Source organism: Astatotilapia calliptera, chromosome 18 (genome assembly GCF_964374335.1).
Source record: "Astatotilapia calliptera chromosome 18, fAstCal68.1, whole genome shotgun sequence".
Lineage (NCBI taxonomy): Eukaryota > Metazoa > Chordata > Actinopteri > Cichliformes > Cichlidae > Astatotilapia > Astatotilapia calliptera.
In genome coordinates this window covers 28,763,378-28,789,890 of record NC_137439.1, presented here as the reverse complement: position 1 = coordinate 28,789,890, position 26,513 = coordinate 28,763,378, and the positions used below count along the sequence as shown (strand labels likewise).

The 26,513-nt window shown below is 40.5% G+C and overlaps 2 protein-coding genes across 7 annotated transcripts; one reads left to right on the top strand and one right to left on the bottom strand.

Moving 5' to 3' along the window:
• Nucleotides 1–2,097: 2,097 nt before the first annotated feature.
• Nucleotides 2,098–10,178, bottom strand: hhatla (hedgehog acyltransferase like, a). Of its 2 annotated transcripts, XM_026148616.2 has the most exons (13): nucleotides 10,010–10,178; nucleotides 8,896–9,023; nucleotides 7,410–7,477; nucleotides 7,198–7,311; nucleotides 6,748–6,768; nucleotides 6,315–6,509; nucleotides 5,253–5,462; nucleotides 4,752–4,923; nucleotides 4,312–4,456; nucleotides 4,167–4,202; nucleotides 3,874–4,075; nucleotides 2,861–3,002; nucleotides 2,098–2,593 (listed from the first exon to the last, which is right to left on the bottom strand). In XM_026148616.2, the coding sequence occupies exons 2-13, from the start codon at nucleotides 8,999–9,001 to the stop codon at nucleotides 2,451–2,453; spliced, it is 1,554 nt and encodes a 517-aa protein (XP_026004401.2). In that variant the 5' UTR covers nucleotides 9,002–9,023; nucleotides 10,010–10,178; the 3' UTR covers nucleotides 2,098–2,450. The 2 variants fall into 2 exon arrangements, with proteins under 2 accessions (XP_026004401.2, XP_026004402.2); XM_026148617.2 differs by lacking the exon at nucleotides 6,748–6,768.
• A 942-nt stretch (nucleotides 10,179–11,120) lies between these two features.
• On the top strand, nucleotides 11,121–24,830 carry ctdsplb (CTD (carboxy-terminal domain, RNA polymerase II, polypeptide A) small phosphatase-like b). 5 transcript variants are annotated; one of them, XM_026148620.2, is made up of 9 exons: nucleotides 11,121–11,814; nucleotides 17,681–17,838; nucleotides 18,051–18,083; nucleotides 19,744–19,845; nucleotides 20,482–20,538; nucleotides 22,509–22,601; nucleotides 23,105–23,290; nucleotides 24,439–24,560; nucleotides 24,644–24,830. In XM_026148620.2, exons 1-9 carry the CDS (start codon nucleotides 11,739–11,741, stop codon nucleotides 24,666–24,668), a joined length of 852 nt encoding a protein of 283 aa, XP_026004405.1. In that variant the 5' UTR covers nucleotides 11,121–11,738; the 3' UTR covers nucleotides 24,669–24,830. The 5 variants fall into 5 exon arrangements, with proteins under 5 accessions (XP_026004405.1, XP_080149330.1, XP_080149331.1 ...); XM_080293204.1 differs by lacking the exon at nucleotides 18,051–18,083; XM_080293205.1 differs by lacking the exon at nucleotides 20,482–20,538.
• Nucleotides 24,831–26,513: the final 1,683 nt, after the last annotated feature.

Here is a 26,513-nt window from a genome sequence, read left to right as displayed (position 1 = left end):
TCCATTTATCATGTTGAAAAACTAAGAAATACTGTCGTAAATGCACCTTTTCCCCTCACATTAATCCTTCCCAGGGAATAAACGTGTAATTGAATGATAGAAAGGGGAGTTTCACTGGTCCAAGCTCAAAGTGCGCTCTCTGGGCCCACAAGATAAAAGAGGTTTGACATGCGCGGGCCATATAAAGGTTTACACCACTATAGCATCAGCGTCTGATTTATGAACCTCAAACTCAAAACAGTTCAAAGTTTAAAATCTCACATAGCCTTATTCTTTGCCAAGCTTCTTCTTTTTTTGTCACTATACAAATAAACTAAGACGACACATTGTAGCTGCATAAAGCTTCAGCATAGCGGACGTTTTGGGTTGCCAGCAGCTTAAAAAAAAATAACAAAAGTTTAGGTAATCGTGTTAAATAATTCTCTGTGCTCTGTGCCAGTAAATCTCAACATGAAGCCAACAATGCTTTTTGGGTGTCACACTGTATTGGTTACTGACGTCACAAAACTCTAAAAGATTAGAAAAGATAACCCACCTCATAATACGGCCTGGCCAGACTGGTTTCATAAAAGGAACACTCATCAACAAATACAAGTGAATTACTTAATTTGGCCCGGGCTTTTCTAAAAGGGTATGTTTTAACCATCCTGACATGTAGTGTAGCCTGTTGGCAAAGAGGTGGTTTTGTCCCACTTCTGTTGTTGATGTGTTTTTTTTCTCTGTCCCTTTCTCTCCCTCTTTCTTTCTTCCCAACTTCTCTTTCTTTGTTTTCTTTTCTGTTCAGTCTTGTCCATTGTCATTATAATAACTCAAAATTAAAAATCCTGATAAAATTCTAATGAAATATAACTATCAAGTGGACCATTATAGCAAATACAGTAATGGTCCACGTGGGAAAGTAAATCTGTGTGGCATTTTTTGGCCTTCAGACAACAACTGCTACACTGTCGGACAGGCCAAAAGAAAAGTTTAGCAAACATTGGATGTTTTTAATCATCCATGCTGTAACCACAAAGGAAATAGCAGAAATTAACTTTGGACAAACTGGGCCATCTGGTGGTGATGAATGGCAGTGTCTCACAAATCAGCAGGAGAGCCTTTTTCGTCCATTCAAAGAGAATGAATTTGTTCAAATGTTTTAATGCAGACCGTCCTGAACAGCTCATAGGTGCATACATGTACACACAGCAATCTCACTGCAAATAGCAACCAAACAAACTCACAGCAGGAGTGTCCCTTCTGGACGAAACACCACTTTATTACAAGTCAAACATTTGAAATGAACACCTTTAATGAATACCCAAAAGTGGGAAAAAACATTGCATCGAGTTTTTCTCTCTCTCTGACTGCTGCACTGAAGACACACAGCAGGTTTTGTTGACAGGCAGCATAACACTGACCCATGTCCCCTGCTGGGCTTCTGGCCTTTCAAGTGGGGGTCTTTATTATGTGAGTGAGGGCCGAGGAGAGATGGACCAAAACGCCACACCCACAGTAATCTCCTGTGGACAGTAGTAGAGTAAGGCAGTCATTCTTTGAATGGTTTCCAGTGACTTAGCTACATTCAGTACTCAGAATCACAGGAGATCTGATACATAATCAAACTAAAATACCAGTGCTTTACCGTCATATATATTTTTCTTAGTAAGAGTAAAACAATTATACTGTACATTACAATCAGCTGCAAGCTATGTGGAGGACCTCCATAGCACCCTTTTTATTTTCTTTATTGCACTCCATTTATGACGCCCTGATTTCAAGTTTTCTTCAAGTTTTACCCTTTTAGCTTGATTACAGATCAATAAGATTGGATCTCAACCATCTCAATTAAATAAAAAACAAAGATGGTGATAAAAAAGGAAGAAGAAATAAAAGTGAAGGAGAACAGAACCACACAGGCCAAAAGTAATTCTTCCTTTACAATACTATATGTCCTTAAGTACTTTTAAACATATATATATATATATATATATATATATATAGATAGATAGATAGATAGATAGATAGATAGATAGATAGATAGATAGATAGATAGATAGATAGATAGATAGATAGATAGATAGATAGATAGATAGATAGATAGATAGATAGATAGATAGATAGATAGATAGATAGATAGATAGATAGATAGATAGATAGATAGATAGATAGATAGATAGATAGATTTTAAACAATCTTTAGTCCAGATCGATACAAATACTAAATGCACTGTCGGTGGGTTTGTGCCAAAGTATGTGTTGATTATCAACAGCAAGTGCACTTGCGGATTTTTCACAGTTCGAATCATTGCTTCGCTTCCGACAAACAAAAGGAAAAACACCGGCTTGTGAACAATATAGGTGCTGAATGGCTGTTAACCAGCATGGTTCTGTTACAGCATGCAAGGCCGAGGATAGAACCACGTGAGCGCCCATTGACCATTAAGTCTGTGAAACTGTTTCTCTGCCAGGTTATTCGGCTTTTTCTTTGCCACCATCTACTGGCTTCACCCGCTCTGGATCTTCCAGCAAGGCTTGTTGTCTCTCTCGTTCCTTCACCAGCTGCACACCACAGTAGGTCACGAGTAACACAGAGAGGGTCGACAGAGGAAAACCTAACAATAGGACAAAGAAGAAGGAGGAAGGGGGGGTGAGAACATTAAAGCAGAACTTTAAAGGAAATACTGCAGATAATCCAGTGAACAAGCCCTGTCAGAGTTGTGTCACAGAATGTTTAATGCTATGAAGAAAACAGAAGCGATGCTAAAGTCAAATGATCTGTGGAGCATTAAGCCCCTCAAGTTTTTACTTTTCTTGTTTTCCTGTGCTTTTGGAACTGAGAAAAAACCCTGTTTTTTATTCATACTGATGTTGTTCCCCACCTTTAAAAATCAGTCTCCTTCCCACCATTTTGGCAAACTCCAAACTGTTCAGGGAGAGAACATTGTAGAGGACGATAGCCCAGAAGTTGGCCGCATTGAACAAACCGCGGATCCTGCGTGACATGGCTTCACCCATGGCACTCTAACAGAAGACACACAACAGAGCACAAAATTACAACTAACACAGAAAAAGAAAAAATGTAATTCTGCTGCCATCCTGCAGACCTGTGAAATGTTTGATAGATGCTTAGTCCATCTTTAAATTAGGATCTGTTTTGCTTTTCTCTTGTCTATTATATTCTTGGGGCAAATATAATAGATCCACTTCTTTTAATAATGGCTTTTTAAATGAATAAAAATAGTTCCACACCTCAAAATCGTGTCGCTCAGCTTACTTTTGATCTTGTTGCTCTCAGGTCAGTACTGTATTAAGGCCCATCAAACTAAGAAATGGATCTGTGAAGTTGATAACCACCAGTTTTATTTATTAACTGCCAGTTCACTCCCCTTTATAATGAAAGGTACAACATTAAAGAGAATTAGATAATAGCCCCTGAGGCTCACTTGGCAACAGTGAGAAGGAAGAACTTCCTTTAGACAGGAAGAGAACTCTGGTAGAGCCAGACAGAAATCTGCCGTGACCAGTTGGGGTGTTGGGGGAAAGAGGAGAGAAACAAGAAGGGCACGGGGAAACAGGAACCAAATACACACTATTCTGTCTCAGTCCATTACGCAGCTTCCACAAAGTGTGATAGAGTGACTTAAAATCAGTGCTCATTAAATACCAAGATCACTATCAGTGATGAAGAAGAGATTCTGTATCCAGTGACTAAATGTGATGACAAAATGTTGATAGATTCGTGTGTTTGTGTCAAGACTCTAAAGAATTTTTTTACCAAGTAATTTAATTTCTTCTTTAAATGTATCAGACACAAATTGTTATTCAAGGCAAGAATTTTCATCCATGCTCAAACATGCCTAGGGGCATTACTATTTGCCTTATCGTTTCTCACCTCTATGGTAGAAAGTGGTGGAAGGGAGAAGAACTTGGCCACCCACAGCTCAAAGTTGAGACCAAAGCAGTTGAAAAAGGACCAGATATAAACCAGTTCACATGGGCCCAGCCACAGGGTGGTGACGGCAAAAGTGCAGATGGTTGCAAGAAGTTCTTTGAAGATTTGATCGTGATTTCCACCAATGTAGTCGTAAACATACCTGCACGTGACACAACGATGAGTCAAAATCCTCTTGTCTATACCACGTTCGGTTCTTTATGCCCATGAATTTAAATCATCCATGCACTCACTTGCACAGCCAGTCATTGATGCCTCTGTCAAAGTGCCTACAAAAGACACAAAGTTTCATGAATACTTTCACACATTTTACGGTTTTGCAGAGCGAACCAAGAAACTACACTGTGGTTTCACACTGCTGATGCAAGTCGCACGTACGTCTCAGCGAAGACGTAAAGCATGGTGATACACTTGGGAGGCTGAGGAGGGTCCAGGTGATCCAGCATTGCCACGGTGTTGATGACGCCGAACATTACAGCCGCTTTCACCCAGTCATACACCAAGTTGGAATAAGCCAGTCCAGCTGTGAATCACATAAAAACAAATCTGAATCTTTCCTAATTAGAATATATCCCACAGTCTTTTCAGGCATTTATTTAAAGTCCTGCCTCTGAGAAAACCTCCAGTAGCAGATTAACTTGAAATGATGTCTCATTAGAATTTTAGATTATTCATTTTTTCACTGATTTTCCTTGGAAATAGTATGATTTTAGGGAATAACAATGTTATTTCAAACCACAAGAAATCAAATGACTGAAGCAAGAAAACTTCAGTGCAAGTGCGAAAGAAAGGAAAAAGCTTTGGATTTAATTACTCACCCAGAGACCAGTCAGAAAGCTTAGCGACCAGCTTCATGTCACTGGGTATCGTCAGAATGTAAAGGTAGTGGAAGAAGACATCCACCACGAGAATACCTCCCAGGTGCAACAAGGCCTTGGTGGTGATGTTCCACATCTCCCTCTCTTTACGGATCAGCTGAGTGTTATTTGCCTGCAGAACAAAAGCTTCCACTAAACTAGGGACAGTACCTTGCTCAGGTAGCCATTCAGGGGATTTGAACCCATGATCATGGGGCGACCACTCTACCTACTGAGCTATCCCTGCCATATTCCATAGAAACTTGAATATTTGACGATTACTCCATTCAGAATAGCAGAGTTACAGATTTGTAACTATTTTTGGACCAATTAATTATTCACATTAATAAAATAGTTAATTAAAGAATAGATGTACCTACTGTTGATTAAAAGAAATATTAGGGTTTCTTTTTTAAAAAAACACCAGTTTATCTTTATATTCCGTTTGATTTCAATCCTCACCTGGGCATGAAACCGGTCGAATGTCATTATCGGTCCAAAGAAGAAGAATGGGAGGTAGAAGTTGTATTTCACCAGGTCTGAGAACGTGTAGTTGCCTTCCTTCTTCTCGCAGTTCTCTAAAGCAAAACTCATACAGCGCATGATGCTGAAGCCACAACCGCCATAGAACAGGATATCTTGGAGGTTGAAGGAACCAGTTACCAAGGCTTCCTGTTGTGGGGCAGTGGGGGGATAAAAGTTATTCTGAGCCTCAAACACCAGTCTGCATAAGGACGACAATAACAATCTGGCAGAAGCTGTATGCTGTCAGTACTGTAATCATGTGTCCATACATTACATATTAGACCAAATACTATAATTTGTAATGTTATCTATAGTGTTTCGGGATCGTTCTCCGGTTTGGTAACGCTTCTAAGATCACCTACAGCTGAAACCTTTCACAGTGGTGTGGATAAAGGGGGGCCAACAACAACTGTGTGTAGCAATGTGAAAACTATGATGCTACAGGGCATTCACGTTTTCTAGTGCATGTTTAGGGAGGCTGGAGGTCTGTCTGCATTTAAATTCAACCAATTTTCAAATGGTTTTATTGGTTGTTTCTTTCTAATAAACCTCACTTATTTCCAGTGGGCTTCAATAACTGCTTCTGAGTCTGAATCACCACATTTTGGAAAATCCTGGAAACACCCCTACAAACTCAGCTAAACTCCAGAAAAGTTGCAGTTCAGTTTTATTTATATAGCACCAAATCACAAATGAAGTTGTCTTAAGGTGTTTTATATTGTAAGGTAAAGACCCTACAATAATACAGAGACAACCCAAACAATCAAATGACCCCTTATGAGCAAGCACTGAGAGAAAGTGGGAAGGAAAAACTCCCTTTTAACAGGAAGCAACCTCCAGCAGAACCAGGCTCAGGGACGGGCAGAAAGAACTTCCATTAGGATCATTAGGAAGAAATGTGGTGGTCGAGCACAAATGTTGTAGTATTTATTACATGCGTCGCTGGACTTTGGAAGTAGGTGAAGTTGTTAAACTTCTACTTTGCTACCATTCCCTCACCTGCCAGGAGTTAAAGGGCTCCAGCTTGATGGAGGCCAGCGTACACAAGCCTGCAGCGAAGCACATCCATTTACTTTTGAATATAGCCACGCTGTATAGTATGATGCAATGAGAAAGAACCAGAGCCAAGAAAGTCCAGCCCATCGTTACCAGGACTGCCAAACCTCCATACACCCCAAAGACCAAGGATCTGTGCTGTGGATAAGAAGGAGCCAGAATTAGTCAAGATATCAGGATATAGTTCAGAATTCAGGAACACACATGAAGAGTGGTGTTAGTATAATAACACTCATGACACTGCAAAAAATTAAAATACCTAAGGATGGGAAGATTAAATTACAGGGCAATGAAAACAAATCTACAGTCCACATATGCACAATTTAAATGAAATGCATGGCAAATGTTGTGAAATTCTAAGATCTTTTAATGTTACCTTACATCCATTTATACCAATCTTCATTGTAAACATGAAACAAGACAGAAAACATGTTTAAAACATGATGAACTGTTTTAAATATGTCCAGATATTCACAGCAGAGACGCAACAGATGGGAACTTGGTATCAAAGAAAGCAGCTCATGCTGTGTTGAGTCACTCTGTCAGGCCTTGAGGTTCAAATAAAAGCCACGAGAAACATTTTTGTTCTGGAACAGAAAAACATCTCATTGAATAAAAATGGAATAAAACTACATTTAATTAATCACTTCAAGGCCTTCTGTTCACATCAGCAGAATGCAGCTTTGCATTTACTGTAATATCTTTCTTCACACTTGAGCACATGCAAATATGTGTGAAATACATATTTACAGAGAAAACACCATGAGCCCGCACGTGTATTTATTCAAAACCCAGGAGTATCTCGTGAGCATTCACACTCGCGCACCTTTGGAGCCACCAGGGAAAATATCTTGGCAAAGATCACATGACCAACGAGAGCAAAAAGGATATGATTGCGGAATGTCGTGAACCACATCACCCATTCGAAGTCCGCAGCATCCTACAGCAAGGAAAAATGCATTAGGATCAAATAACAACCGCTCGCTTAACATGGCGCTGTGCAGCTGTATAGAGAATACATGAAGAAGAGGGACTTACCATTTTCCTGCCAAAATAATGCCATCCTGGTTTGACGCTTTCCTTGAAGGTCTTTCTGTTTGCATTTTCTGAAAAAACGAACAAACAAAAAAACGATAATCTCCATTTGTGCATGCTGAGGTGTTTTATTAATAATGCAAAACAGCTTTAAGTAATGGCAGGACACTGTAAAGCCTCTGTGTTAGGGAATCCAGGCTTTGAGCAGCTTTGTTTTGGGCATTTTTATATGAGCTGGTTATTCCTCTGTAAGAAAACAGTCGTGCAGATAGTCACAGCTTGAAGAGCTTTGGTGTGTTCATTGGATTATTGCAAATTTAAGGGCCTGAGAGCACTTCTGGTCTATTTTATAACACCAAATATTACATAATACACTCACTGCAGAACTTTCTATTCTGAGGCTGACATCTAGTCTCATGTAGACATAATCTTGTTGCAGGAGAGTAGTTTTCTATATAACCTGAACAAAGCGCTAACACATAAATGACAAACACAACACCAAAAACAATCGCAGTGGTGACCAAAGTTGAAGCAATCAGTGTAGCAACAAATGTGATCAACCTACACCACCACCACCACCACAGTGGGGAGTAGGTTTTTCCAGCCAAAGCTGGAGAAGCCTCAAAATGTAAGGGTCATTCGGGGAAAGCCTCTTACTTCTGGGAACACAGCCAAACTACTATTGCCAGTATACAGTGCTACTGTAGCATGCAGACCTGAGTATTACAAATGACCATTTTAAGAGACAGAGACTGAAGGAGAAAAAATATCTGGACTAAAATGATGATTGACATCTAGACTGTATGACAGCACAGACGGTGACAGACAGCACCAGTCACCCGATTGCACTCAGTCCACTCAGATCAGTTTGTGAAGAGGCTGGTCGAAGCATGTCATAGTCTGAATGCATGCAAACATTTGGTGTTATTTCAGGATGAAGGGTTTGGAGTTAGTTGGCTCAGTGTAACTTAGTCAGAAATATCTCCATCTGGGAAATAATTAGAGAGTAAGTGGACCATTTTTTCAAATTGTCTTCACATAATAAGAACACGCAGGGGGGGAAGCAGTCTCTTTTCATCTACTAAATGAACTTTGTTCTGCCCTGTTTTAGGTTAAATAGAGCACTGTTGTAGGATGTAGGACGGTGCTTTTTGAGGCAGTTTTTAAATTGCATTGGAATTGAATTGCATTGTCACTTGGCTTTCAGTGACATTTATCAGATCATGAGTGAAAATTGTGCTCCTAAAGCTGATAGTAGGTGCATAAAAGTGTCCATTCTCTCCAACTTTAGGGAATATCAGTTGATTTCAATTAACCTCTATAAATGTTAAAGCACTGTGATATTGATTTTTTTTTTCGGACTTTCTCAGTTACACCGACAGCCTGTGTGTGTGTGTGTGTGTGTGTGTGTGTGTGTGTGTGTGTGTGTGTGTGTGTGCGCGCACGCATGCATGCACTCCGGACATCTCTTGACACGTTGTGCACTCACCACTTGAAGCTTCAAATATCCAACTGCCTGCCCATATCAAGGCCACAGCAAGTACAGCTGTGTAGAGATACAGCTCATATCTAGGGAGGGCAGTCTTGATCCCCATGGTGAATCTGCACACTTGAAGCCTAATGGGTTGAAAAGCAATCAGCCACATAATGTTAGACCTAAGTGAAGGGAACCAGTATAAATGAACAGAAAACAAAACAAAAAAAGGAAAACTCTGAGAGAAATGCAGGGTTAAAAGGTTTATTTTACTGAACCAGGTTATTCTTTGGAAATTGTTACATTATAGTTTGCTGTGACATGTCAGTATGAAAGCATGCACGTTGACAGGTTCCTCGATAAATAAAATGCTCCGCAGGATTAACCGGACAAAACATGAGGAGAAACCCAGTACAGTTAATTTTTATGGTAGATGTCCTTGGCAGTGTTACCCAGTGGAAATCAGCCTGTGCCTATAGAAACTATACACCCACAAAAACGGGTCAGCGCAGTAATAACACAAGTTCCTGACTGGTCTGAGACAGACCGGGGTGTTTCACCGAGGTGGTATTTTACTAATAAGCTTCCCGGATCGACAGCCCAGTGACTTAAATAGGACTTCAGAGCTCTGGCTCCTCGGAATCAGCACCGTCAGCTGCGCAACCCTACCTCTCCTTCCTATTATAGTACTGTCTTGCAGTTGGTTTGCTGTACAGCAGGGCAGCTGCAGTGCTATGTGATCTGGGAGGCGCTGGGGACTCACTTCACAGAATAATTAGCCCTAACTGGAATGGCCAAGAATGGCGCACTGGAGTGGGAAAACCGTTAGTTTTCAGGTGGACAGCCCGGGTTCCTGGCTGTGTTAGGGCGTGTGCTTCATGCTCATGTAGCGCACTTTGAGTTGAACTTAAAGGAGTTGGACGAACAAGTGTGGCATGCCAGTGCCAAGATGTAACCATGGCTATGCAGATCCCCCGCAAAGCGGCATGCATACAAATTGAGGCTTACTTTTTCAATGCTCTGTGCGCACAGAGTCGATAACACACCGGCTGTTTGTTCTGATTGTTCCCCCCTGGTGGTTTCCGTCATATTTATCACTTTGCATTAATACAAGACTTGTTTTACTAACCTTATATCCGCTTTACACTGTCAGGATGAGGGCAGCACTACAGCCAGTTCTTCAGTAGACCAAAGAAATTGGGGGAAAGCAGGTGGCGGCAAAAGCAGATTTCATTTCATTCGTCTTGCGGGGGCTTTGCCGCTGCCTCTGATCACCAGCCTCTGGCAGTCAGGATGTTGCGGACCCAACGAAAGGAGGAGGAGGAGGAGGAGGAGGGGGGATATATTTATCCACCACTACTGCACCGCAATGAGGGGTGGTCCACACCGTGTCCATCGGATCTTACTCACAAACATGGTTTATAACGTCGAAAAAAGAAAGTCAATCAGTAGCAATTAGCCTAATTGAGAGCCAATCAAAGATAGAATGAATCTGACTTGATAAATTATATGCGGATGTTAAAAGTGCAATGAAATATGATTGCACTTACTGTTACAGACCCAAGTCTTTCACGTTTTCCGGTTAGATGCAACAAAGGCAATGTTTCTACAATTTGAAAGAAATTGGGTTTTTTCTGTTTTTAAAAATAATTTCCTGTACTCTGTGATATCGTCGAAGACCGCCATATTATAAAACGCATTAAATGCCTAAGGAATTTGGGGAATTTTCATATATTAGTCAGTGCTTTCCCATTTCAGCACACACACATCACATCTGAGTCTTTCTATTTTTAATCACTCACAACATAAAATGTCATTTGTCAAGAAACCACCCACTCCAAATCACACTGCGACTGATGGGATTGAATGCATGCAGGCGCTGTTTCATAGTTACTAAGGCAGCATTGTTGTCATTTAGACACTAGGTGTCGCTCCCGGTTTATTAAAAATGACAAGGGTGCCTGAATACCAGGGGTTTTTGGATCAACGTCAAGTATTTGCTCGGTTTGTTGTTTGCCTGGGAGCAGTGTTAAATCGATAGCTTAGTGTCACTATAAACGGCCCCATTAAGCATATTCTGTTTGGGAGAGTTTTTCCCCCCAAATGCTAATAGTAAAGAGTCTGTTGCCTGCGGACATCAGTAATTACAGCCCAAGAAAGCCGCGTCCAGCCAGCTGCATGGTTTGAGCAATGTAGTGCGGCGAGTTTGTGCTGCCTGCCTGAGAGAATCCATCACAGAAACAAACCGCCCCCTCCCACTCACGGTGCCCCCGCTTTAGATGCAACTCAAAATACATAAAGCCTCCATGTTGCACAGGGAATGTAGGGCCAGCACATATGAACCGACTGCCTAAAAGTGTCTGGTAACTTTAACGCCGAACAACCTGCGGTCGTTGCATTTTTTTGAACTAGAACAACCATCTGGGCTTCCAAGTATTTTCAGCGGTGCTCCAGACACGGCCTCGCATTTTGGATAATCGAAGGTTTGCGGCTAACTCGCTAACCTAAGCTACTTGCTAACTTCAGTTAGTTAGCAATTTCAGCGTCTTTTCTATTTATTTGTTTTTTATAGTCACGCACGCTCCTCGTGTTGCCCACAAACATAGTTGTTTGTAGCGATGGTAGTTTTCGGAAAGCCATAAATGACAGACATTATCTGGCTTCCATTCACCACTGTGCTAGCTGGCTGGCTACCACCGCTGCCACAACCCCTTCGCCTCGGACGCTTTCCTGGCTTCGTGGGCTAGCTGGTTACCTTCATCTTTTAAACAGCTAGCTAACAGTAGCTAGCAAAGGAAGCAAGCGCGCTTGTACTATTGACATTGTGGGAACTAAAACAGGAATAACCAATCGTCTAAATGGACCACATGTCCATAATAACCCAAGTTTCTAACCCCAAGGAGGAGGAAATAATATCATTTAACCAGGAAAAAGGTAAGGAAAAAGTCAATTTACGGTACATAACTAATGCTAGCTGGCTGACTACTTTTCTCTGTTGACGTTAGCTTTTATTCGCACTTGCTAGCTGTTGTAGTTGTTAAAGACCTCAGTTGCCTTTGTGTGAAAAGATGGAAACACGTCTTTTGTTGAAAAAGAAAAAAAACTCAACTACGCAACAAGTTTGTCAGTGGGGCCTTGCCCGGGTAAGTTCTCCAACTAGGATAACGTTTGTTCATTGCGTTTTCAAAATGAAAAGCGCTCCAGCGCGTTTTTTTCCCCTTTTAACATTAACGAAAATTCACTGTCTGCATCAAATTAACGCATATTTTGTAAAAGTATTTGCAATAATACATCTGGAAAGTACACTTCTCTTTATGCGTTTGGACTATATAACGGGACCATATGATCTGACAGCTCTGACAGTTGATTCATGTATGGATCGAGTTCTCGGTGGTTTGGATTGAGATTGGCAAGAAGTTCCTAAGGACGAAGCTAATACGCGGACTAAAGAGAACTGTGCTGCTGGTGTTGTGTATCGATTCAGTTTTACTTCATGCACATAGCAAAGCTATCTGTGCAGCTTATGGGAAACTTATTCGGTTTGTCTGAGATGTAAACAGTGAAACTGTTTTATCCGCGCTTATTGTTTCTTGTGAGGTTTGTGTGTTATGCAGTGAAATTAACCTCCAGTTTTAGGTCTTTTCCTATATGTATCACTTCTAAACAATATTCTGTCCTCTGTAATAGATGGGTTTGTTTTTTTGGGTTTTTTTTAAGTGCTGCTTAAACGTGAATGACTTCTCCACAAGCCCATAGCTTCTAATATCCAGTGATTCTCATTCCTGGCGCCCTTTGACACTTTACCTATGCACCGGATCACCCTGGTGCATAGGGTGTGTATCAATATCACATCTCAAACTTCTCTTCTCAGACCATCAGTAATGTGAGAACTTGAGTCTTTGAAGCACAACAATGCATTTGCCTGTAAGCTATAAAAGTGACCCAGAGTAACTGCTGTGGATTCTGTGTCACTTGAATATACGTGGGTTGTCTTGGGAGGTTATTCTTGCATGTGTGCTGGAGTTTAACACTTAAGGTGGAGTTATATGGCAATTAAACTAATCATATGCCACTACGGTGATATAACAGTGTTAAGACAGCTTACTAGATCAGTAAGCATATACCATGTTTAGCAAGCCTGTTACAGATAGTTGGTCTGCTTCTGAAGACATGCACTTTACTGCACCCAGGTAGTATTTTAGTATGATTTCAGTGTGTTTGCCAACAGAGGCGGTCGAGTACAAGCATTCACTCTGCTAGAATTCATTGTTTGTGTGTTGGGTTGCTGCATGAAATAATATAAGACTAGGTGCGAGAGTGTGCGTGCAACAAGACACAGTTGAGTTACCGGATGAAATAGAGCAGTGACGTGGATGCTCGCTTCTCACAACAAATAATATAATCATTATAACAATTGTATATGTCTTTGTCCTTTCTCCCCTTTGTTCTTAATCTGGAAAAATGGCAATTCAATTTCAGAATCTGCAAAAAAAAGTCAGATAGGGTGCAGGTGGGTCTTCACAAGATACAGGTGGGGCAAAACAGATGGCAGGACAGAAGGACTGTGCATATAAATTACAACAAACATGTGGTAACAGCACTTGTTTTTTTGTTTTTATTTCAGTCTCTCTTCTTTTTTCTTTCCTAATTAGCAGCCAGTTTTGTGAATAGAATTTTTATATAGAATAGAATATTTTGCCAAACAAAACTGTCCACATTTGGCACTTGGTGGAAGTTTATAATCACATAATTTAAAAAGTCTATAAATATTTAACAGCATTATTTCTATACACATTTTCTAATGTAAATACAAAGTCAGATTGTCATCTATCTATTGGAGATCACCTAACATGTAGCCCATGCGGCCATCTGTCTTAAAGGAATTAAATAGGTAGTCTTCCAATAGCCTGAACAGGCGCCAAACTGTCTGGGCAAAAACTGACCACCTTTGCTCTTAATGTTCCTCTGCTGGCTGTCTTACAACATGTGCCTGCCTCTCACACTGGTTTGGCTCCCAAGCAGCAGCAGCAGCCTATATATAGACCTACAGTCTTGCTGGGAAGGGCACTAACCCCAGAGCCAAGTGTAACTAATTGTAAGATGACAGTGATCATTTTCTGTGTTGTCACAGACATACTTTGAAAGGGAAAAACAAAAACAAAAAAGCTCTTCATTTCCAAACAGAGGCCATCAGAGCAGTGATTTCTGTGGGTCTTTTTCTTGAATTTGAAGAGTCTTGTTGATTTCAACAACTTAAACTTGCCACTCAGCTGAGATTGTTGTAATGAGATCTTATTAATATGTCTGTGAGATGGATGGAGTGTTACACATGATCCATTTACTGTTACGATAAATTCCTTGCTAATAGTGTTGGAAGATTGATTCATATGGGGTGACCTTGACTGAGCCCTCTTCTAGCCTCTTCTGCTATTAAGTTCTGGGGTTTCCTGTCTATATTTGTTTAACCTCATGAACACATTGAATTTAAATAAAAAGAAGGAAGCACTAAATACATTCAAATATGCTACAGATTTAGCTTTAATTAAGTCCTCGATTAGCAAAATAGGATATAAATATTTCCCAAGCATTAAACTTGTCAAGATTAATATTAATAATAGTTTAGAAAAGCACCAAAATATATGTATCTATTGGAAATTACTTATATTTTGTACTATGCATTCAATTTTTAATAAGTTTTGGTTTTTCTGTGGTTACTAATGGAATCAAAATTTAGTGGGAAAATTGCAGGAATACATTTTTTAGTTGTAGTTTAAAATACTGTCTTAATTCTTTTGGTCCCATTTAGTTCTCAGCCAGTTTCACATTTTCCAATCCATGGGATTTATAAGCCTACAAGCTTATCAGTTGCCAATGCCAGGATCTTTTTGTTTGCTTTAAAGCGGGCTGCACATTACAAAAGAGTGATAGCAAACTCACGGCAGTGGAGTATCCACATATCCTCACTTAAGCTACTAAAAGTCTTCATTTGGGGAATCTACTAAAAGAAGACCCCTTTCCGCGCTAAGAAAAGTTCAATAAAGGGAGAAAAAAAAGCAACAACAACAAAAAACAGCACAGGACTTGGGTTGGCTATCAATAAAGTCTTAATGGCACTATCAGTTCTGGTCAGAAGTCTATCGGTTCTCTCATGGGTTACTGATCAGTTTTCTGCCTGGCCAAAAAACAGTTCTGCATAGGTTTTCACAGTCAATGCAACAGTTTTATTACTTGTATCTAAAAACAGTCTTAAAAACACAGAAACAGAGCAGAAAAAAGGTATCAGTACTGAAAGAGTTGAAAGGTGTTGTTTAGAAAAACGTCTCTTGCCGTGGAAACTTGGAGATTGCACTGTTTACAGGAGGTGGTGTGGAAATGTTTAGGCTTCTCTTTGACTAATCCTTGGTCAAATCTGTAGACTGTGTCAACAGTCACAAACCCACCCAGGAGTCGGTAGATTTTGTCACATGTGCGCTGGATGGCTGACCTTTTTTCATCACTCAGCTGAGATGCATGTATGGAAGCAAATTACCACATTAGTCAGATCGGACATTAGGCAGTATTTAACCTGCAGCCCACTAGTATAATGTCCATGTGATGTCATATTGTGTCAGTGTGGGGAATAATGCAGTTAATAATTTGGAGCATTCAGTGCGTGGTGCTGTCTCCTGAATGTTGTATACATGCACCCATGCAGCTGTCTCGCTTATACCACACAGTATTTCCAGTACTGTCAATGTGTTTGAAGCGGACTACTGTTATGAAATGACAATTGTGTAAAATATCCACATGGCATTCTCCTGATTCAGTGTGATCTGATGGAAACAGTTTAGGAAACAACAAAAGAATTATCAAGTAGAATGAGAGGTCATGTCCCTTGGTCTGACTCTTACCTGAGCTTAGAGAAAAGTCAAACAACACTGGGAATATTTTTGCTCTTTCCAAAAGGTGTTTGGTTTGTTTTTCTGGAATGTGTTGTGAGTAAAGGTACTTGTGCTTGTGAAGTTCAGCACCTCATTAGTGAACTACAGCTCTGCTTTTATGCCAGGTGAGTGATATATTTGAGACACAGTTGTGCTCTGTGCCTGACTGTGAATTTGCTAAGGGTCTTTGTGCAGGAGTCAGTACCACGGCTGGTTGTAGTGATGAGTCACAGGGAGCTGACAACTGCCTCTCTGTCCCAGTTTTACAGAGCTGAAATGAAAACATAAAGCCCTGTTTAAGCAAAAAAAAAAAAAAAAAAAAATTGTGCTGCTGATTATGGCCAGATAAAAACTGAGCTCAGTGTAGCCACTTTGAGTATTTTTAACTTAAGCCTGTAAAACACAGAGAACAATGTGGGCAATGTTGATTCAGAGTAATTTGAAAACTTCTGAAGAAAACATTCTTCATTTTCAAGCTGGTAATTTTCCAAACAAATTTCTAAATGTGTTTGCTGCCTTGGTATTTCGTGGTAGTTACAATGTTGTTTTTGCTGGTTTGGGTCTCTCTGAAACATTGGGTTGTAGCAAGATATCCACATGCTTCGGCTTTCTTAGAAGACACAATAAATCTGTTGTTGTTGTTATTGTTTCTTTTCCTTGTCGATGGCTGCAGATTATAGTCCACTCGACTTGGAAGAGCTTATGGCACTGATAAGATACAACTTAGATACCCAGTAAAACATGCCCTTGCTTGAAAGGCTGTAATTAACATTACTGGAAGACCGTGATAGAGGGAAATGACAGAGAAGCTCGGGAGTGCAGAAAGTGTTTAATGTAGCTGTGACATGCTGTTAGTCAGTCAGCTTCTGATAGCTTTACTGTAAGAGCGAGCTATTAATCTGTTGAAACGCATTATGTGCTTGCTCCACATCCTAACATGTTAAAAGATTGTTGTTGCTTTTGTGGTCTCAAGATCCTCTGATGCACAAAACTGTTTTATAATAAAGCACTAGACAGAGATGGCAAGTTGCAGAAATATTTTGCTCCGAATGTGGGTTTTTTTTTGTTTGTTTTTTTGTTTAGACATTTACACATTTGTTTGTAGTACAAAGTGCCACAATATCAAGATACCAAAAGACATGACATAATGCTATTCACTCTTCACAGTCTTCAGTTGCAAAGGCATTCTGGTGGGCTGGGCAGGGGGAATGGGTGGAGAGGAATGCAGCCTTGTATAGGCTCTGAGGGGTCTGAGGGCCTCCCACCTCCTTCTCTTCTTCTCTTGTGCATGATCAGGCTGCTTCAGTCACTCACCTGCCAGTTGAAATGTTGGAGGGAATCAAGTCAAGTTTTCAAAATGGTGGTAGCCACAAAAGCAAATACGAAAAAATAAAGGAGAGAGAGAACAAAAGAATGAAGTGTGTACACCCTCCAAGTTGTCACTATTAATAAAAGCTCAGTGTCTCATTTAGGCCGCGCTTCGTGGTTCAGGAATGAGAGGCGATTTGGAATCGGAGCAGAGCATGCTCTGAACTGTCACTGAGTGTGACTGATGAGGTCACCCGGCTACCTAAGTTATTTTCTGATCAGTGGTTCAGCCAGGGCGAGCGCACAAAACAAAACCTAATGCCATTTAATCAGACTGTAAAGGTCTCCCCTATTGTCATTCAGCATGGCTCACACCACTGTGGCCACTTAGGAAAATTTGTGGCTAACACATGGCCTGTTTTATTAAAACAGGATCTACACCCTGGCATGCAAATATTCAGATGTAAAGGGTGCACAGTTTCATCCTGCTGCGTTTTTATCGTAGAACGTCAGTTTGCATATCCGCTTGTTCATCCTCTATTCTTCCACCCTCTTCCTGTTATTTTTGCCAGCGTCCCAGTCAAACAGCAGCCTAAAGAAGCAGAGGAGCCGAGGCATCTTCAGCACGTTTTTCTGCTGCTTCCGCAACTACAATGTGGACTCTCCAGCCACCAACACCAACGCCAGCTCCCCGCCTCCACCAGTTGAGGAGAACGGATCGCCTCCCAAGGTGAGCTGTTCCACCACTAAACTGTTGCTTGTTGTCCTGTTGAGAACTCTAGAAATATCAGTTTGCAAGTCTTTTCCATCTGTTGTAAACTGTCTGTTTTTGTGAGTAGTATTTTCTCTTTGTGCTATCTCTGTCAATGTGTCATTGTTTTTTGGGGGGTTTCTCCTTTGTTTTACTTCCTATCCCTCACCCTGTTTTTGTATGTGTTGTAGTGTGACCAGGTCGAGGTCATCCCTGTCCCTAGTGTATGTATTGCCTTTTTTTTTTCTTTTCCTTTGCATGCAGGGTGAGTGGGCTGGTGGCACATCCTGTCTGTGTGGGCTCCACTGCTCCTCAGAGAGCTCTAGCTCTGCTACCGTACCGCAGTTCACTCTCAGCCGATGGTAGCACTGTCTGGCTGCGTAGAAGGTGTACGTGCACCTTTGGGTTTAATGTCTCAGTGCTTCATCTGCATTAGTGACATTTTGTGGTTTGTATGCTCTCAGAAACACTGTAACACTAACCAGCTAACATTTTTAAGTGCAAACCTGTTTCTGTTAATTGCCTCCGGAGCTTCTACGCAAGGCATTAAACCATTTATTGTGCTACTTATCTATGCAGTTTAGTAATTTTGAGAGTGAGAATTAACATTAGCTCCTAGTCTTTCAGTTTGGCTACTCAGCTACAGACTTAAAGTAATTAATCCTGTCACTCAAGTAGGGCTGTTCGATATAACGATATATCGGATGACGATATAAAAACGTCTATCGTTTCATTTTACGCTATAGTTTGTTTCGTGGTGTCGCAAAATAAACTGTTTACGGCAATATTTTTTTTTCATAGTTTTGATGGTCACTGTAGTGGCCATATTAATTTCTTAAAGTTCTCTTTTTCTCTTATATTTAATATAACCACACTACGGATGGACAAGCGCCTGTTTTTATGCGTTGTGGTTAGCAACAACGACGGTAACACGATCGCGTGTCCGCTTGTTTATGTTCCACATAAACCTTTCACAATAAAGCTCAAGATCCTGTTGAGACTTTTCAAAATAAACTGAATCACGTGAAAGAGCAGATTATTTACGGATGAGAAGTAAAAAAGAGCCGCCAGGTGCTAAAAAAATAAACCTTAGACTTTCCCCGCAGCCAGCTGTGTAATAAATGCTCACAAAGAAAACGGCGGCCGTTACAACTTGTGTCTAAAAATGTATCGTTTCATGCATCGGTTAAAACACTCGACTCCAGCTACATGACGCGCAGCTGGAAACACTTCCTGCAAGTCGAGCTGCCCGAGATTCATAGAATTTACAGAAAATGTTACATTTTTGTGATTTATATCGTTATCGGGACGATAGAATTCTTATATCGGGATATGAGATTTTGGTCATATCGCACAGCCCTACACTCAAGGAAGGACTGAGATGTGATTTGGTGATCTGCGACCCATCCAAGGAAAAGTTGGTGAGAATAACCAACAGTGATTTGATATAATTTCATTCTAAAAGAGCATCCAGTCAATTCCAGCACTGAGCCATAGTTCTCACTTCACTTCACACTCTCATATAGTGTACTGGCATTTCCAAACTTAACAGTTAAGTTTGATTGATCCCAGCAAAATTAGGATGGCTTAACAGCAGCAGACAGCTTTATGCATGATACAGATTTGTGAAATCTAACTTGACCTAATAAAGATGTAAAGAGATGAAAGGGTTTTTTGTTTGTTTGTTTTCGCTTGAATTCTGTAGTGTCACTGATCTCAGTTGGTTTTTCAAAAAACTATCTCCTCTAACATGGTTTTGGCTTTTTGTTGGCTTAAATCTTACTTAATGCAAAGTGTACAGCATTCATGTTCTCTCTTTGGCTCTGCCTGTCCTTCTCTCTCATGTACTGCTCTCTGACATTATCTGACTTGTCCTCCCTATAGCCGCCAGCCAAATACCTCCTACCAGAGATGAAAATATCTGACTATGGCAAAAAGTGTGTGGTGATTGACTTGGATGAAACACTTGTCCACAGTTCATTTAAGGTAAGAAGGGGCTAAAACTACTGTTGAAATTCTGCACAGTATGAGCACTTTTACTACCAGGTTTAACTAAAAGCCAATATTAGGTTTGCCTATATTTCTGCAAACCATTGTTTAGTTTATGTCTATACATTGTCATTATTTCCAAAGTTCCGCTAATGATACACAGGAAGTTGACGCTGTTTGAATCCATGACATCACTGTGTACACAAAAGAACGAGATGAGCAGGTGGCAGAGGATGTGAGCGAGCGTAATATTACAGTACTGACTGTGGCTTATAATGGGTACATGATTGTAACAGGAAAATGCAGACAACCAGGCTGTGTTGGCAACCATCTCCATTCGATAAAACATATTTTTTTGCACTGAAGAATACTTTCTGTGCACTTTCTTCTTTTCTTTTCTTTTTAAATCTTCAAGCTGTCCACTTCTGCCTGAGGTCAAATGCTCTGTCTGCTGTCTTAAATTACTACAGAGGTTAAAGGAGGGCAGTGATGATAAAGGTTGTTGTAGCAAAACATACTTTTTTTTTGCCCTCAGAGATTAGACAGTCTGGAAATTGAGTTTGTGTTAATAGTACGACCTCTGGGGGTCAGTTGGGGTAGTACGACAAAAGTAATTGTATTTTCTTCCCACAGCCTATCAGCAACGCTGATTTCATTGTCCCAGTAGAGATCGATGGTACAGTTCATCAGGTATTGTGGATTTCTTTAAAAACTAATAAATTGTATTGAAGTTTGTCTCTTTAATAGGGGGGATTCCATTTGGTTCTGATGTGAAGATCCTGAAGAAAAGGCTGTTATCCAGTTCAAGTAATCCAGGATAGGCTGTGTGTATCCTGGATGGCCTATTCGTGATTACTTGCACTGGGTGGCAGCCACTGTACGAAGGGGATGTGGGGGGCATCTAAAGTTATGTGACATGGTAAACAGTCTGATCCTTTTGAATAATTCCAGAAATGAGTAACAGGAATTATTTTGTAGCCATCCTGAAGCTTTCGCATATATTTTCTTATAAATGACACTGTTCACCTAAAGTGCCCTCAGTACAGATAATGTATCTGTAGTGTTTGACACTCCTGTCACACCACGGTTTGTTTTGTTGTTGTTGTTGTTTTGAAATCTGGGGTCCGTTCTTCGTACCTCGCTTACTACATCCAAAATCAAATCATCGCGCCAACTTTGAGCTCGCTATTCCGGTTCTCCGAACACACCTGTTGTTGACGATTAGTACAGCTGGATGAAGTAATGTGAGATCACTGGGTGGCTTAACAGGGGCTACGCATCGATAGTAGAAACATTGATCGGCAACCCTTTGATTGGTCGGCGAAAATGTCGAAGGAGCGCGCTCAGTATTTTTCGGCAGCAGAGCAAGAACTCTTGATTGAGGGATTTCACGAGTTTCAGAGTTTAATTAAAACCCAAGGGAACACTGCAAAGGCTGCAAAAGCAAGGAGAGAGGGCTGGCAGAAAGTTGCTGACAAATTAAACTCGGAAGTAATTAAATAATAATAATAATAATAATGGATTGGATTTATATAGCGCTTTTCAAGGCACCCAAAGCGCTTTACAATACCACTATTCATTCACTCTCACATTCACACACTGGTGGAGGCAGCTAAGCTTGTAGCCACAGCTGCCCTGGGGCAGACTGACAGAAGCCAGGCTGCCATATCGCGCCATCGGCCCCTCTGGCCAACACCAGTAGGCGGTAGGGTAAATTTATTATATTATATTACATTATATCATATTATATTATATTACATTATATCCTCTTTCACATTAGAGCCACAACAGGGCCCACTAGAACATGGGAACAAGTAAAAGTGAAATATAATATTCTACAGAATGGTAATATTTATCACTTGTATTGCTTTTAGTCTCTTGAAAAGAGTCCCTGAAATAATCTGTTTGTTTATAACCGCAACCAAGAAAAGGGCAGAGCAAAAAAAAAGACAGGTGGTGGTCCTGCACCCCCTCGTCAACAAGTTGGTTAAGTAAATAATACCCTCACGGGAAAATCGATATCTCTCAATGAGCACACTGTCGCGCTGAGCTAAAGGATCCTGTCTATCCCGCAATATACGCTGAATTCTGAGGACTCTCCTTATCAATCTTGCACCTTCCGCAATGGGCTGCTCGCGTATACGGACAGGACATGGCTGCGGCAGACTTCCCAAATCCACCTTCGCTTTTATAGCCGTGGTCTCTCATCTTGATTACACGAAGTAATTTACAATTACAACTCTAACATATGAATTACATCTGAAATAATCAAATACATGAAATAGAATGATTAATAGTACATTTCCCTTTTTTTAGGAAATGACCTGTATGTATCTGTATGGAATCAATAAAAGAATCAAATACTGCATTATCTTTAGTTACATTGATAATATTTATTTATGGAAAAACAGTGGTAAAATATCGCTGTTGCTTTTGTATAAATGAAGCGGACATACCTGAGTGGCCGCGATCTAATCCTGTTTACATAAAGTGAGCCTGCTCCCGAGCAGGTTTACGCTTACGGATCTGTTGCTATGACAGCAAGTCCCGGATGAGCTTCGGAGATCACGCGAAATCGTCAACAATCAAATCCAGCTAACTTACTTAGCGAGGTACGAAGAACGGACCCCTGGTCTTAAAAGCGATGATCTATCTTGCAGGTGTATGTGCTGAAAAGACCACACGTGGATGAGTTTCTTCAAAAGATGGGAGAACTATTTGAATGTGTGCTCTTCACAGCCAGTCTTGCCAAGGTATGTTCAAATGTGGACATTTTTTCTGTTTTTATGTGTGCTTTGGTTACAAGCCAGTGGTACCTGTGGAACTGTGAACATCGTTAATTTTCTGCTTTCTGAATTTTACATCTCCGTTATTATGCTCTGCATCTGTCACTCCATCATGTTAGCCAGTAATGCATGGGTAAGTGTAATGAATGAAGCAAAAGAAACTGTGCTGTGGGAATAATTCCTCTCTAGAAACAGATATTCCTTAAAAGCTAGAATGCGCTTTTCTGTGTTATGGCATAGTGGCACCTTCCCTGTTAATCAAGTGCAGTTATGAGGGACACCATGCTTTGCTTCCTTTTGGAAACCTAGTGTAGCGTTTAGCTTTTGTGAGTTGTTTTTGTTTCTAGTTGAAACATGTGATCATAAAGATGTGATGTATATCGTCCCAACATTCACAAGTCATATTAGTCTTATTATATTCCTTGTTTTAAAAACCGTTTGCTTCTCCTCTGTTTGTTTTGCTTGGACAGTATGCAGACCCTGTGGCAGACCTGCTAGACCAGTGGGGCGTGTTTCAAGCGCGGCTCTTCAGAGAATCCTGTGTTTTTCACCGAGGCAACTACGTCAAAGATCTTAGCCGGCTGGGGCGAGAACTCCACAATGTTATCATTGTTGATAATTCACCTGCTTCTTATATTTTCCATCCAGAAAATGCTGTGAGTTCCCAATCCTCCAATATATTTGTTACATTCAGCACTGCATCTGTTAGACTCTGAATTTTTCTTGCTACAAAGTAGCCTTCTGTTGCATGCTGAATATGATGATGGAAAACAACAGAAGTTAGAAAGAGGAGGGAAAAAAGCTGCTCAGCTGCTCTTTGCTGCAGAAGCTGAGTTGCTCTGGGGTTCTTGAAAATATCCCAGCAGTGATCTTTTGGATTTAAATAAGCCTCATACTTGTACAGGACATAGTTTTTTCTCTTTAGAATCTCGTGTAATTTTAGCAGTGTGCTTTGAAACGTCACCTGGCTGGAATAATCCTCTCTTTTGTCAAACATCTGCAGTTAGTATTTTGGTGTAGCCTCAGGCATTCACAGTGCCGCCTATTAAATGTCATTTGTGTCTTTGTCTGTCCAACACCTTTTGCTCTCATGCTGCTTCACATCATCACACTCACACCTCTGGTTTTCACTGTCTCTGGTGATCCTGGCCATTTTTACACCAGATACATTTCACTGAGCCAGACGTGACAGTCTTAAGCCTTTTGGTTTTATTTTCTTCCCGAAGCCCTTCATAGAGTGTGACATTATGCAAAATACCTGTATCTGTAGGTATTTCACTGCCTGTGGCATCATTTTAGGAGGATGGCCTCTGCAGCCTTTCTTCTGATTTCTGCAGCAGCTGTGTTTTGGACTCATGCTGAGTTGGTCACTGATCTTCCACACCATTTTCTAGCTTTGTCTCACCATCACATTTCCCCTGGCTGTGAGGCAGGGCAGACACTAAGAAAGTTCTTGTGCTCATAGATCATTTTATAACAATGTTCATACTTTGTTTTTGTTTTGTTTTTTATTATACAACTTAGTTTTGTGTTTCTGACTTGTGTGTCAGTGATTAGTTTCTGTTTTAAAGTACTTGCTTCTCGTCTTTAAAATAATCATGTTATTGAGCGGTTACATAATTTCTTTGGTTTCTTGTGGTATTTATCAATCAGGATCAGAATAATTTATTAAGAGCACTAGAATTCATTTTCTCCAGTAGTGTACTTTTCCTAATTTGCTTAACGTGTCTGCATTTTTATGCTGTAATTGTCATTCAGCTCTACATCTTAAGGCTAACTTTCAGTGGTTTGTGCCTCTCCTCAGGTCCCAGTTCAGTCCTGGTTTGACGATATGAATGACACAGAACTCCTGGACCTGCTGCCTTTCTTTGAGGGACTCAGCAAAGAAGAAGAGGTTTACGGAGTCCTGCAGAATCTAAGGAGCAGGTAGCAGGACAGCCCACACTACCGCCTGTGCCCACCAGTCTCCTGTATTGATCTCTGTTCCTTTCTACGACCGTATCTCTCAGACTTGGGCAGATCCTCCCACACTAAGGGGACGCCTTGGAGTCTCACTGTGGAAAACATCATAACCCTGTCTCTGATCTCATCTCCTGGCGACCGGCTGCCTTCTGAGTGCCATCAGAAAAACAAAAACATTCAAAATCCCAGGAGCACTGTGTCTCACAAAAATAATAAAAACCACACCAGAAAGTATGTAGAGTGTCCTAAGCTGATAATATCGGGGACAAAATACTAAGAGGAACGAACTTTAATCTTTATTTTCAAATCAACCAAGTTTTACTATTTGGTGAAGTGCTTATTTTAAACGCAAGGAAAAAAAAAACAAAAAAAAAAACGACAACAAAAACAACTTTTTGTCTGAGACTTCTTTTGTGGTACCACACAAAAGTCTGAAAAGATTTTGTCCTCATATTGTTGCTATGCAGGCAATTTCTGGTAGTAGAAAGGACTGTGATTCTCTTTTCATACTTAATGAAGTGCCTTGTGTGACTGTTGTTTATATGGGGAGATATTTTCTACATGGCATATTTCCAGAGTACTCTGGTCTTTTCACATACAGATATGCTTTAAAGCGGACACACAAATATCTTTATATGAAAGTTTGAATTCACTATTTTGTTTTTTTTGGTCATCAAACGCTGGGCAGTTGTCTCATAGTGTTCTTCTGTTTTCCCAGTAAGCTTGTGCCATTATATAGATGTGACTTTGTTTCTTTCAGCTTTCATTATAAGTAGAAATGGTTGATTTTGTTTTAGGAAACGGAGGATGTATGCAGTTGTGACATTCACGCCCCACCTGCAGCAAGTCCAGTAGTTCTTTGCGCTTGATAATTTCATCTGAAAGCTCTGCTAAAGATGTGCCATTTCCTTGTTTGTTTGTTTGTTTTTTAATAATTTGCCAAATAAGGAACTTTTCTTTCTTTTCTTTTTTTTTTTTTAAAACAGGCTTCATATCCGTACCAGGGTTGAGCTACAACTGTTAGTCTATTAGTTGTAAGAATAACATGATAGGTTTTATTATTTTGACAAATAGATGTCAAATTTGTTTGTTTTAATATTACAAGATCAGATGGCTAGCTTTTAATCACTTTAAAAAAAAAAAAAAAAAAACTTTTGTGTGTGTGCATGCACACAAGTGGTGCAGCTTCACCCTTAGAGGGCAGAACTTCCTCTGAAATTGTACACATTTGCAAAGGTGTTCTTTAGTGTTTTTAAACTGGTCCAGGATCTTACAGCAAATAGGTCGAGTGCCATGTTTTCAGTTTTTCCATGTCATCAGTGTCTTTACAGAATAGGGTTGAGTGTCAGAGTCTGGACAGTGTTTAAATCACACCATTCCCCTGATGTACAGTGGTGGCCTGCCCTTGTCCAGCCCTCGTAATTAAAAAAAAAAAAAAATCGAATGGAAATGCCACCTGTGGCGTTTATTTTCCCAGACTCCTTTTTTCCCCTTCCTTTTTTAAACTGCTCTTCACCTCAGTGCCTACATATGAGAGGAGCCCAGCAAACCGAATGCTGCAACATTAGCTTCCATGGCAATAACCGCTTTTATTTTGGAGGGGGAGGGTGGTTTGGGCACTTGGGTTAGAGCACTTGAATAAATTAACCAGTGAGGGTTTGTTAAAGTAAGACCACTGTAACATTCTCTGTCCACATGAGTGGATCCAGAAACCGGACATCCATATAATATTTAGATCTACTTGTTTGTTTTTTGATCTGGTGACATGTAAGTGTTGCAGTGCTGAAACAACTTGAATTTTGATTGGTTTATCTCAGAAACTGTAGCCAAACGTGGTTACCTGTGTCTCTATAGTAAGAAACCCCTGTTGTGGAGCAAAAGGACGCCTTCCAAGCCTGCAGATGGGTGCTCAGTCCG